Genomic DNA, 14,027 nt, shown 5'->3' with positions numbered 1-14,027 from the left:
ATATATTTACAGAACTATATTTTATAGTTATTGATTTCTTCTTCTGTAAATTTGTTCGGTTACCGGAAAAAGTTTGTGATTTTCGATCGGAAAAGTGAGTTCCGGCGATGCTCTAGAGCTGAGGAGGAGTCGTCGGAGTTTAGGAATTTTGAGGTGATTCGTTGTGTAAAAGCGAAGAGAAGATGAATAGAGTGAACGGAGAGCAGAGAGGAGTTGATAGCACTTTGGAGACGATAAACGCTGCTGCTACTGCAATCGCTTCAGTTGAAAATCGTGTTCCTCAAGCCTCGATTCAGGTAAAATTCATTTCGATTTGATTTTGGTTAAAAATTTTTTTTGGAATATATAGATTGTTTTGTGGTATATTTCGATTTGAATCTAGTTACATTTTTTTAGGAGTTTGAGAATTATTTTGTGTTTACTTTGATCTGAATCAGGTTATAGTTTTGGAGTTTAACTTTGAGTTGAATCTGGTTATAGTTTTTTGTTTCTTCTTTGTGAAATATGTAGATCGTTTGGGTGATTTATTTTTATTTGAATCTGGTTACAGTTTTTTTCTTTCTTTTGTGGAATTTGTAGATCGTGAATGATATATTTGAGCTCAGAGTTGACTTAATTGAAGCTTTTAGCTAGACTTGCAAGTGAGATTCATAGATCATGGAACTTTGTGTATAGTTTTTGTTCCTTGAATTAAGAGCAGAGATGTGTGCTATGTTATACGTAGGGTGATCTTGCATATTTCATTTTGGATTGGAAATTGCTTGGTATCATCCTGGTGTGAGATTGTAATTGTTATGGATGCTTTCTCCGCTGTCTAGATTTGGGATAAATTTGCACTTTTTCATCCTGTATAGCAAAAAGTAGAACTTTTTGATAAAGTTAGTGTTATCATGAGAAAGTTAGTGTTGGTAATTTTGTGCCCTGTGGGAAATCAGTGTGATGGTAAGTCAGGTAATCACCAGGAAGTTGGATAATATGCTTCACTGCTGCTGATACGTGTGTTGTCAATGCGTGTACATATGACTTGTTTGACCAAGTGAGTGAGAAAGTAGGGACTCAGAGAGATGGTTGGAAATGCTTGAATTATGTTTGAAGTGAGGAAGAAAAGGACAAGGAGATAAAGCAATGGATGTTTTTAACCTCTTCGATGAACCAGTAAAGGCTACTCGCTGGTGTGAGAAACAAGAGTTCTAGTAAAGACAGTGATGTAATACATCAATCATTTGCTTTCTTTCTTTTCTGAATCGATCCAAAATCTAGAGGTGGTGCCACTTTGCTTCTTATCTAAGCATCTGCAGCCATGTCTAACTGGAGTGATTTTCTGAATGTTTTTCCCAAATGCTATCTAGCCAAAAGCGTTTTAGAAGTTATTATTTCTTTCTTAAATGGATGAAGTAATGCAATACTCTATTATGCGTTTCATAGGGTTGACCGGTTGAGTTGTTTGTCGTTTTCAAGTTAACATAATAGGATTTCAGAAGTTCCAGATTCAACAGATGCAGATATCATTTTATTCCAAAATAATGAATTTGCTCGACTCATCTTACCATCTAATATAACAAACATTAATTTTTATCTTTGAAATAAAAAAGAAAACATTTCTCATGTAAATTATAGATGGCTATGTTATTTATGCTTTTGACGCAGAAAGAGTGATGTAATTTTTAAATGAATTAGAAAACATTCTGGAACTTTTGGACTCTCTAAACTGGAAGGAGTGAATTCCAGACTCATTATACATAACGAGTACCTTCTTGATGCTATTGTTGAAGTGAAAACAATATTTTATCTATCAAGTAGGATACTGAATTTTAGCTGTCAGTTCGGAGTGCCCACTGCTTTTGGTCTTGGATCCGTACTATAGAGTGTCCTATGATACAATTAATTGCTTCATTTGTACATCTAAATATGTTCCAAAAGGCTAAATGTTTTTTTTCTTTTTGATATCCAAACTCTTCCCATTAATTCAATAGATCAACCCTAGATCTTCCCTAAATGAGGCTGAAAGTGAAAGCCGGTTTGCTGTTTCAGTCGAAGTGAAGGAGCGATTTAATAATACCTCCTAGGCCAAGTGAAGAGGCCAAAGCACGCGAGGCATTTCCGTGAGTGGCCTCTGTTTGAAACAGATGTTTATGATTGATCTTATCATTTTAGAATGTGCATGATACTTCAACAGTGTCCCCCACCCCCACTCTTCTTTTTCTTGATATATTGCGTATGGGAAATGGGGAAAGTATTGGGAGGAGGCTTGGGTGAGAATTGAATCTTTTACCTTAAGGATGCAAGGTAGAACATCACCAGGGAAGTCTTCCTGTATCCCCTTCATTTTGATTGACACTCCTGTGACATTTGTAAATGCAGCTGTTTTTATTCCTTAACAAGGTTACAAATAATTTCCCTCTGCTCTCTGAACACTACTCTGGACTAGATCATCTGTCCTCCAATTCTCTTTCACTGTTCAATTATATGGACTAACATTTCCAAGGTTACTTGTGTGTTTTCTTTGCTTTTATTTCCTTGACTGCTCGATTATAAGAAACAAGGAAATAAGTTGGTTTAACAGAAACGAAGATGGTTTATTTACTTGTGTGTCTTTGTTCTAAGACAGATTTTAGAAACAAGATTTGTTTTATTTTCTCTAATTTTCTGTCCTCTCTGCTCTCGGGTCTTATTCTAAAGAAACAATTGCTTTGTGCGTTAGCATCTTGATGATGCTTTGAACTTAACTGGGATTTTGTTGCTCATTTTATGTGAAGTTCTCATCATCTCTTGCACTTTAAATTGGTTTAACAGAAACGAAGATGGGGAAGCTGCTGGAGCATGTACTGGTGTTTTGGCTCTCAGAAACAGACGAAACGAATTGGACATGCAGTTTTTATTCCAGAAACAACAGCCTCTGCTGCAGATCGACCTTCTTCTAATACTTCAAGTCAAGCTCCTTCTATAGTGCTTCCGTTCATAGCACCCCCCTCATCTCCTGCATCTTTCTTGCCATCAGAACCTCCTTCAGCAACCCATTCACCAGTTGGCTCAAAATGCCTTTCTATGTCTACATATTCTCCCAGTGGACCTGCATCAATTTTTGCTATTGGGCCCTACGCTCATGAAACTCAACTGGTCTCTCCACCTGTTTTCTCTGCATTCACTACTGAACCATCTACTGCTCCATTTACCCCTCCTCCTGAGTCAGTCCACTTGACTACACCCTCATCACCTGAGGTACCATTTGCTAAGCTGCTTGACCCCAACTACCAGAATGTTGCTGCTGGTCACAGATATCCTTTTGCCCAGTATGAATTTCAGTCATACCAACTTCAACCAGGGAGTCCCGTCAGTAACTTGATCTCGCCTGGGTCAGCCATCTCTGTATCTGGAACTTCATCTCCTTTTCTTGAGCGTGAGTATACTCCTGGACGCCCTCAGTTCCTGAACCTGGAGAAAATAGCCCCTCACGAGTGGGGATCTCGGCAAGGATCTGGGACTTTGACCCCTGAGGCAGTAAACCCCAAATATCACGATAGTTTCCTTCTCAATTATCAGAACACTGGTGTTCATCGTCTTCCAAAGCCCTTTAATGGTTGGAAAAATGATCTAACAGTGGTTGATCATAGAGTTTCTTTTGAGATTACTGCAGAAGATGTTGTGAGGTGTGTGGAAAAGAAGCCAACTATGATGATGAGAACTGGATCAGTGTCTCTCCAGGATACTGAGCGTAGCACTAAACGACAGGAAAACCTGGCTGAAATTTCAAATGCACACGATCACAGTGGACATGAGCCTTCCAGAGAAATACATGAGGGATCATCTACTGACGGAGAGGATGGACAGAGGCAGCAGAAGCACAGGTCCATCACTCTTGGATCCTCGAAGGAATTTAACTTTGACAATGTAGACGGAGGATATCCTGATAAAGCTACTATTGGCTCTGACTGGTGGGCCAACGAGAAAGTTCTTGGAAAGGAGCCCTGCAATAACTGGATCTTCCCTATGATGCAGCCCGGTGTCAGCTAACAGGTTTGCATTCCTTTAGTAAATCCACACCATACTAATAAGCTGCTGTTCATCTGCCTTAAATTTCAATACAACCAGCAGCAAATACCGGAAAACTCTTGATATCAAAACGTACAAGAATGACGAGGGTGTTGAAGGGAATGATGTGCAGCAGGACTGATAATAGAAATTGATACGAACGAAGGCTGTTTTTTTGGGGCACTTCCTGAACCTAGGATAAGATAGATAGGGATGTATTTTAGAAATTACCATTTGATAAAACCAGTTTTGCTCTCCCCTCACTGAGAGTTTTTACATTTAACTAATAGTCTACTTTCTTTTTTTGCCTTCTAGCTCTTCTATGTATAATAACATAAATAATTTGTTAAAACCAGTGTAGAAGATAATGATAGTAATGTTCATTTTGTTTGATTTTATAATATTAAACTGAGACAAATTTGAATAGAGTGACATTGAATGTGAGAATTCATAGTTGATCCTACCTTGAGACGAGTTGAATGAACCTTGGAGGCTGGATCATGAGATAAGAATTGTTCAAGATCATCTACATTGAATGTGGGTTGATCCTACCTTGAGACGAGTTGAATGAACCTTGGAGGTGGGATCATGAGATAAGAATTGTTCAAGATCATCTAAGATCCAAAACGTGATAATTGTTTGGGATTGAGGCGTACTAGTTGTTACAATTTTGAGAAATTACAAGGAAGAAGAGTGATTAGGATATGTAGCTGCCAATATCATCTAGTGACAGTAATTGAGTGCATTGAATTTTGGAGGCCAAGTAGAGTGGACGCCGCCAACATTGTTTGGTCCCCAAGATAAATATGAGTTGTCTAATTATCAATTTAGAGTAATTAAAATGTGTTGGCTGAATTATAGGGGTGGAGTACCTAATCTCAAAGATTTAGCATTCAATTGAAGTTCCATTTTAGGGTTGACATTGTATTTGGATTTAATAATTTCCATAGACACCCACAATCGCTAGAAGAACTCACAGATTGCATATATTTAAAACGTTAAATCACATTATACAAACCCCTTTTATAAGCTCGATTGAGCACGAGATTGAATGAATTCTCGATTGAATGAAGGATATCTCATAGCACCCCTCTTTTGATTAATGACCACAATATTATTAGTATGCACATTCTTCATATCTTTGTTTTTATGATTATTAGATTGGTGTTTGAAGAGACATCGCAATTTTCATATATTCTTTCTTCATCTTATTGCGTCAATCAAACAGCTTAATTTTTTTTATGTGAATATTAAACTAACATACCTTCATCAACTATTATACTAATAGTATCATGTCAATTAAACATAAAGTCAAATATTCCAAATATTTTTAAATAATCTTCTATTCATTATTTCTTTTTATTTCATTTCCCCACTCTTACACAAATATCTCTTTTAATAAAGGAAAATTTGGTCTATGTTGGATTGCTATATCAACCTTCGTGCAACAAAAGTCAAACAACTAAAATATTCTAGAAACAAAAAAAAGAGCCATTTTTGACCAATTTCAGTTTCTATGACTTTCTAGAGCCCCTATTTTAGCAATTCCATAATTTTTAAATATTTCAATTTCCCCATATCTTTTTAAACAAATTAATTATTCATCTAACCAGGAAACTTCCAATAATAATTAGTACTAGTTGCTTTTGAATTCAAAGATCCCAACTTTCATTTTTCTTTTAAAAAAGAAAAATCAAAGTCTGTCCCTCTATATAAATATTGAACCCCATTCTTGAATTTACCCAAAATCACCAAATAAAAAAAAAATCTAAAGAAAAAAAAAAGTTTTTTACATTGAAATTTCAAGAATTTATCCCCAAAGCTTGAAAAACACCATTCTTGAATCACCCAAAATCACAAAAAAAAAAAAGAGTCTTTACACCATATTTCAAGAATTCCCAAAGCTTTGAAATACTATTCTTGAAAAAAGTTCCAAAGAAAAAAAAATATAAAAATTGAGTCTTTACATTGAATTTCAAGAATTTCCCAATTAAAGATGCCACCTTTTATTGGATCTCATCCTCTTTCATCTGGTTTTCCAAGAAACTCCATTGATTCATCTTCAAATATTGTCACCATTGATGTAGGTGGTCATCTTTTTCAAACAACCAAACAAACCCTAAAGCAATCAGGTTCAAAATCAATCCTTTCTGAAATTTCAAATCTTGATGGTTCCATTCCTTTCATTGATAGAGATCCAGAAATGTTTTCAATCTTGCTTTCCCTTTTAAGAACTGGAAATCTCCCTTCAAAAGCCAAAACTTTTGATATTCAAGATTTGGTTTTTGAATCTCAGTTTTATGGTGTTGAGCATCTGTTATTGAATTCCCATTCTAACCCTTCTCAGTTTGAGCCTTTTGATCTTGAAAAATCTTTAATTTTGCCTTTAAGTGGTAGGGATTCACCTACTGCTATCTCAACAACTCAATTAGGGTCAGTTCAGGTAGCTCATGGTTGTAAAATCACTTCATTTGATTGGTCATTAAAGAGAAAATCAACCATTTTAACACAATTTGCTGGTATTGACTCTATGTTATCTTTATCACCAAATGTTGTTGCTGCTGGTGCTACTGACTTTTCAGGTTTACAAATTATTGATGTTAGTAAAGGTTTTGTTAAAGAAACTTTGAATTGGGAAAATGTTACTAAGTCTGGTTCAACAGTACAAGGTATAGGTGCTTCAAAAGAGTTTTTGTTTACGAGTTTCGAATCATCTAGGAGAAACTCTAACTGCATTATGATATATGATTTGAGTGATAATGGTTTTAGGCCTGTTTCTGAGATAGGTCATTATGAAATCTTTGGTGCTGAATTAGATTCCGCGATTCCAGCTACTAAACTTACTTGGATTCCTAGTTATAACTTGTTGATGGCTGCTGGTTCACATAGTGGACCTTCTGGTGTTAGAGGGAACATTAGGTTTTGGGACTTGAGATCAGGGAACGCGGTGTGGGAGATCAAGGAAAATGTTGATTGCTTCGCTGATTGCACTGTTTCGGATGATCTTTCAGCTATTCTGAAAGTTGGTGTTCATTCAGGCGAAGTTTTCATATCGGATTTGAGGAACATTGGTAAGGAAAACACTTGGACTTGTCTTGGTGATTCAAGAAAAGCAACAAATGGTAAGAAAGAAGGGTTTGGGAGTAAAATTGAGAGTCATGGGAATCAAGTTTTTTGTAGTAAAGGTGGAAATCTCGAATTATGGTCCGAGGTTTTGATTGGTTCTTCGATTAAAGATCGAGTTTTTAGGAAGAACTCAATGGGGAGAGCAAAAGATAGTTGTGGAAATAAGATAACACATTTCAGTTTTGGAGGTAACAAGATGTTTGTTACAAGGAAAGATCAGCAATTTGTTGAAGTTTGGCAGAGTTCAGTAAAGGGATTCTAAGTTATGTGTCGGATTCTTCAAAAATACACTACTACTTTTGAAAGATACGACACGTATGTATTGCTCCTGGTTGTGCAAAATCAGTTGATAACCAGAGTACAAGCTTGCTCCTTGTTTAACAATCATTTGAGAACTAGAACTAGAGTCATTCTTTGATAAACGATCGTCAAGACATGTTTGAAGAGTACGAGCAGAGTAGCCTGAAGATTTCGCGAGTGACGGACCATCTTATTATCAATCTCTTGATTCTTGCTGTTCATTATAATAAATTATCTGTATATACTTTCTTTAATTGAACTGCACAATATGTATGTATATGAAAGTGGAATATCAAACTTCAATTTGCTACTAACTATTTGTTTTCATGTTATTTTACCTCACCATTAATTGGTAGACTTATGTGACTGTATGAAGATAACTCATCTTGGATTTTTCGATCCAAAAGCTTGGTCAGACACCTTAATTCTCTAAAATAACTTCTGATTAAAGATAGAGAGATCCTATTTATCCGACCGCATCCTAGGATGATTTTCATCCTTTTAAGTAAGGTTATATTCTTGATTATCATCCTTTTAAGTAAGATTATATTCTTTTCTCCATCACTCTTAAAACTTTAATTCACAACAACTACTCTCTACTTTTTATACTAAATCATTTAGTCCTTCACTTTTTTATCCCATGAAACTGAATCCTGCATTCAGAAAAACTGCAAATCAATACAACATAATTCTAACAAATAGTAACAAGAAAAACTAATGTATTTTTAAAGTCTTCTTTATACAAAAACTGAACACCAATGTTCTAAACTTCAGGGGATGTTGGCTTGTTTTACGTCCAAGGAAAAGTATGCCTTACAGCCTTAATGACGATCGTGAATGACGATCGTGAAGCGTCCACTAAGTAAGGACAAAGTGTTCAATATGTTTTATGCCTAGCTCGCTTCAAGACTTAAGCGCGTCTTAGACAACATTGTTGAAAACTGAGAAATCCCCTGGAATTAGGGCAGGTTGAAAATTTCGAGGAAGTTTTGGCCCGCTCCTCTACTCTTCTCCGACTCAAATACCTAACATTGAACATCTCACATTGTGTCCTTTACCACTTGAATCTATCTATCTATCTATATATGTTTATGTATAGGGTATATTTATATTTTGAATCCCCTTAACGAGAATTCTGATTCCGCCACGAAAAATTGGAAGACAGCAAAATATATTTAACTACTCATTCCAAAACTAGGTTTTGTGTTTTCAGTATCTATTAAATCAACTGCTTATAAACAAACATCTAAATTCTTGGTATAAAAAAAAACACTAAACAGAGATTATAGTGATTAATTTCAACATAAAATCATAATAAAGTTTAATAATCTCAGATTAGAGATGCACATACTTCAATCGAACAACTTGATGTAAATATTAAACAACGTAACTAATAACATATTAGAACTCTATCGCTAACTAAAGACTTGTACGTAAATAAAGAAGAAAGATAGATGGACGAGCCCATTATCCATTGACCCGATTATTTAATTTGGGCTATTAAAAAGTTAAGTTCGATATTAGTTTACGTAAATGTTTCTTTTTAGGTCACTATTTAGATTTTATTTTTATTTTGAAAAATTGTGCAAATATAGTCATTTTTAAGTCACTTTTCTTAACATTGTTAAATTCAGGTCTATGTTTACCCTGTTGCCCATTTTTGTAGATAAAATATTAGATCTTCGTTTAACGCTTGCAATAAGTTACAAATAATATATACATTAGTTTACATGTCCAAAATGTATAGGTAATATATACATATATTATTTATACATTATAATGTATACAATACATATAATATGCACAATTATGTATATATTATGTATATTACAACGAATTTAGTAAAACATCGAATAATGTATATCTGTAACTTTTGCAATAAAGAACGATAGAAAGACGGACCCATTAATTATCCTAGACCATCGTATAATCAATTACCATTATTTGTACGTATTTATCTAATCAGGATTGTGGTTACTATGGAGATAAATTTAACAATAGATAAATTTAACAATAGTAGAAGTCTTCCTCGAAATTCATAAATTTTAAATTCGGGATATATTTTTGTTTCTTGTCACCTTTACTTCTATTATTTCAATTTTGAATTTAACAAAGTTATATATTTTCTTTAAAGAAAAATTACAATGAGTTTACGTCAATTGTATTTGTAATTCTTTATAAATTTAATTTAATACCTATTTTACAGAAAAAAATCTTTAATTTGACAAATTAAGAAATCTAAAAATAAATATCTTCAAAATTGTAAGTGGACGTATATATAGGTAGAAGACTATAACTATACTATGGAAGTTAGCGTTTGATCATATATTTTGAATCAAATTTAAAAGATTTATCTTCAAATATCATTATGGTCATAAAATTTGATCAAATTTTAAAAATCAGATCTTATATTTTCAAGTTTCCAAAAACATAGCTCCTACCACTAGTTTTTTCGGAAAAATTCACTTCCATGACTCACAAAACTTAAATTTTTTTCAAGTAAAATGCAAATCGATCCGAACACAACTTCAAATATTCAAATTTTCAAGTTTTAATTTCAAAATCTATAATTTAAACCGGAGTAAATTTGTGGGCAACGATATTTGATGGCCAATTACTATTTATAATAAATAGGTTTTTCATAATCATATAGCTTGATGGTACAAATAAACCATATTGGCGGTTTTCAAAGTCTTTTTTTTGAATTTGTCATGTCTAGTAGACGTTGAAAATTGAAACTACAATAGTCTTACGTATTGAAAAAGATCTTAGTGACTTATGACCAACATATCACGAAAACGGTGAAGTTCGATATATTTTATGTCCATCTCGATTATTTATTAATTTTTTTGCTATTTTTCAATATCACAAATATCTAATAATTCTTAAAAACAGATACGTAATTTGAATTTTTTAAGTTCTGATTAATCATAGGATAATACTATGTACTAACATGTAATATATAGATTCTAGATTTGATGTTTATACATATGTTTAGTGGATCAAATGTACTGATTTATATGCACTCATTAAATAAAAGACTCAACAAGAAAGAACTATATTACATATGATGTAGAGATAAATCATGCAATTAACGTGAATTGTGGTGCAGTGGTGATATATTTTATTTTTAATTAAAGCTTTCGGGGTTTATGTTATGGGTATGGAGAAAATTTTATTAGAGTTCCACTCCAAATGAATCTCGTGCGCGATTTAAATTTTATCGAAATTCTAATGCAAATTCCGAACACCAAGTATAAGACAAAAAAAGAAGAGAAAAAGCATATAAAAGAAATTTTAGATCAATATGAATTATGATGGAATGTCTTTAATTAACCATTTCTAAATTTTGAAAGTATGTGCACATACGTATTTACTTGAAAAATAATATACTTAGAGGTAAAAATATAACTAGGATAATACTTATCGAGTTAACGGTTCATCCAATAAAGAAATTGAGTAATTAATCTATTCACCAACAATTAATTCGACAATTCAATATGAACAAGTCAATGTTATAACTTATTGGTCACTGTACGATTCTGAACAACCCTAATTAAAAATATACTAGAAAATATATAAATTTAAATTTAATCAATTTTCAATATAATTATCGAATCTCAAAATAAAAAAAAATGGTGAGAGTTAGAGAAAGTCAGACAAGTCCATGTACAATGTTTAATGCTATGTGTTGTGAACTTTTAAAGCTTCCAGGGTGTCTGCCATCTGTTTTTTTGCATCCATTGCCGTCTAATTACTTATGGTTTGAGGGCCATCTCGTTACTCGCTCAGTATTTGATATTTATATTAAAATTAATTAATTTAAATTATTTTAATTTGAATCATAAATGATAAATAATTATTTCGTAGAGAAGAGTAATCCTCCTATTTATAATTTATGTATTTCTCCCTTGATTGTATTTTAATATCAAATTGTAGATCCTCATTTTAATGCGATTTTTCGTATTAATAGTAAATCGGAATATAGTGTATATGTACTCTTGTAACTTTAATTTTTCTCATGATTGATTGAAAGAACTCATTATAGTTGAGATTTGTTTATTTTTAATTAAAATTTCATCTATCAAATTGTAGATTTTGTAAGGTAGCTTTTAATTCAAATATATAATAAATTAATACATGTCTCATAAAACATTTACTATTGACCAAAAAAAAGAATTAATTGGTACCCTTTTATTTTCTTATAGTATTTTCACCTTTTTATTTATCTTTTAGCACTCTTTTGTTTCTTGCAATAATATACAATTATTGATGTATTAATTGCTTTCTAAAAATTAGGTATGCAATTGCTTTGTTCCCCATTTACTAGGTCTCACCTCCAATATATATTTCAATTTTTTTAAAAAAATTGCAATGACTTTTGTGGCTGTGAATATTAGTTGTATATAAATATATGGAGCATAATATATAGTCCATACAGTATTTAGATTTTTATTTATTTATTAATTCTTTATTTTGGTTGTTTTTCAATTTCAAGATTCATCGTACATCTTTGATCGGATCATACTTTTTTACTTTTTTGGTATGTTGATTATATCAGAAACAATCATTTTCTTTTTCAAAATATGATGTTGTTCGTTATCTATTGAGAGATTTTACGAATTTTAATGAAAAAAATTTGGAAGAAATTAAATCAGTTATAATTGTGTTTGAAGAGACTAGCTTATTAGAATAAAACATAATGTCCTGGTACATAAAACATAGACATAAGGAAGTAGTAGAAGATATTTGAAAAACTTATAATTTCATTGAAAACGTGTTGTAATTTTTTTTTTTTTTTGGTTTTTAAAAGATTAAATAACACTACATATAGTCCATGATGATTTTTATATTTATCATGGTGTGTTCCAATTTTTGGCATATAAATCTAATCAAGATTCTTTTTTGGACTTTAATAACTTGAAACCTAACATAATGAGCGGATTAGAAGGTTATGACATGTTTAAGCTTTAAAAATGTTCGTCATTAGAGAGATATCTAGCACGAATAACAAAGAAAATTTGGCCATCAAAAAATTAAAAAATCTATAATATTTTTTTATTTCAAAATAAACTATTAAAAGGTATTAAAGTAAAAATGATAAGAATATTCAAAAAGATAAAATAATATAAGCAAATGTTATTCTCAAATTCTGATCACATTTTCTGGCCAAAATGACTTTTTCTAATTTTATAATCCTAACACCTTTTGCTTAACGTTATTAATTATGAATGGTGGGATTAGTAAAAAAGTTAATTTCGTGCACTTCAATTTTTCATTTCAAATATAGCACTCAAAATTAATCATAATTAATGTCATGGAGAAGTTTGATGCATTTTTTTTTTATAATTGTTGTAAATTCTTTTAAGTTTAGTTCACTTAAACTTTTAATCTTCAAATATAACTAATTTCTTCGTTCATTTTTATTTGTCATGTAATGCTTTTCGAAAAATAATTTGATTATTTTTCAAAGTTTAGTTAGATTACATTAATTTAATATTTTAAACAAAAAGTTTAAATATTCAAAAACTATACAAAAAGTACCATAAATTGTAACTTTTACATATCAATATGATAAAAAAATACATCATAAGATATCAATCAAAATTTATATAAATTAACTCTAAAAAAGAAAGTATAATAGTTAAAAGTGGACGAAGATAGTATTGCTTAGCTTCAAATCATAATTAAAAAGAATCAGACATTTTGAACATATAAAAAATAATTATTTTTTTTCCATATTTTACCTTTAGCACTATCTACTAACTCCTCAAATTATTTTTTAAGATCTAATACCAAATAACAATTAATAAAAATAATATGATAAAAAAGCAATATTAATTATTATTTATGTCAAGTCCATATATAACAAGTAAAAATAATCTGAAAAAGCATATGTTTTTGCTAGTTACTAGTGCTTAAATCATAATTAACTTGAGCCAAAAATTTATTGAAATAGCTTTTTTATTTTTTCAGATAAAAATAAAATCTACGTATATTCTTCACTGAAATCCAACTGATTTTTTTTTTCCTTGACATATGCCGGTGGTCAATGTCTCTTTCCCCAAATAAGAAAAAAAAAAAACTTTATCAAATATTAATTTATTTATTTTATTTTGTACTTAAGTATATAGTTTGTCTTTGTATTATTTTCTCAACTAATCTCATTAACTTATTCTTTTCATTCATATTTAATGCTTGAATTTAAGAAGGGAACTCTTTCCTACAAAATTAGGTGAGTGTTGCCTTTTTATTTCTCTATTTTTTTAATAATTATTTTTTTTGTAGACAATAAGTGAGAGGAAAGGAAATGAGAAAAGTATTTAAATAAATAAAATATCAGAAAAGATTTAAAGTTTATAAGTTTCTATATGACTTAGTATATGATTTTAAATTGATAATAATATTTGTAAGAAAAATGCAATTTAATTATGCCAAAGATGAATATTGTCACTTTAGTCAAAATAACTTGGTCCAAAGTTTTCAATTTAGTATTTTAGAAATTAAGAAGACATTAATTATTATTTTCCATTTTTTACTTTGGTAGTAATAATCTAGTCAAATACCTTTAA

The 14,027-nt window shown here is 31.2% G+C and overlaps 2 protein-coding genes across 2 annotated transcripts; both read left to right on the top strand.

The window, feature by feature from the left end:
• The first annotated feature begins 10 nt into the window (after positions 1–10).
• Positions 11–4,458, top strand: LOC107029121. The gene is made up of 2 exons (XM_015230445.2): positions 11–296; positions 2,794–4,458. Exons 1-2 carry the CDS (start codon positions 183–185, stop codon positions 4,009–4,011), a joined length of 1,332 nt encoding a protein of 443 aa, XP_015085931.1. The 5' UTR covers positions 11–182; the 3' UTR covers positions 4,012–4,458.
• Positions 4,459–5,716: 1,258 nt separating this feature from the next.
• Positions 5,717–7,787, top strand: LOC107026814 (BTB/POZ domain-containing protein At5g41330). The gene has a single exon (XM_015227903.2). It carries the CDS (start codon positions 6,026–6,028, stop codon positions 7,415–7,417), a length of 1,392 nt encoding a protein of 463 aa, XP_015083389.1. The 5' UTR covers positions 5,717–6,025; the 3' UTR covers positions 7,418–7,787.
• Positions 7,788–14,027: the final 6,240 nt, after the last annotated feature.

The sequence above is a fragment of the Solanum pennellii genome, chromosome 8, assembly GCF_001406875.1.
Source record: "Solanum pennellii chromosome 8, SPENNV200".
Taxonomy (NCBI): domain Eukaryota; kingdom Viridiplantae; phylum Streptophyta; class Magnoliopsida; order Solanales; family Solanaceae; genus Solanum; species Solanum pennellii.
This window is presented reverse-complemented; position numbering and strand designations above follow the sequence as displayed.

Excerpts from the sequence above, each read along its gene's own strand:
- LOC107029121 (XM_015230445.2), top strand. The coding sequence starts at position 183 with ATGAATAGAGTGAACGGAGAGCAGAGAGGAGTTGATAGCACTTTGGAG. Across the intron at positions 297-2,793 it reads TTCCTCAAGCCTCGATTCAG|AAACGAAGATGGGGAAGCTG; the intron begins GTAAAATTCATT and ends TTGGTTTAACAG.
- LOC107026814 (XM_015227903.2), top strand. The coding sequence starts at position 6,026 with ATGCCACCTTTTATTGGATCTCATCCTCTTTCATCTGGTTTTCCAAGA.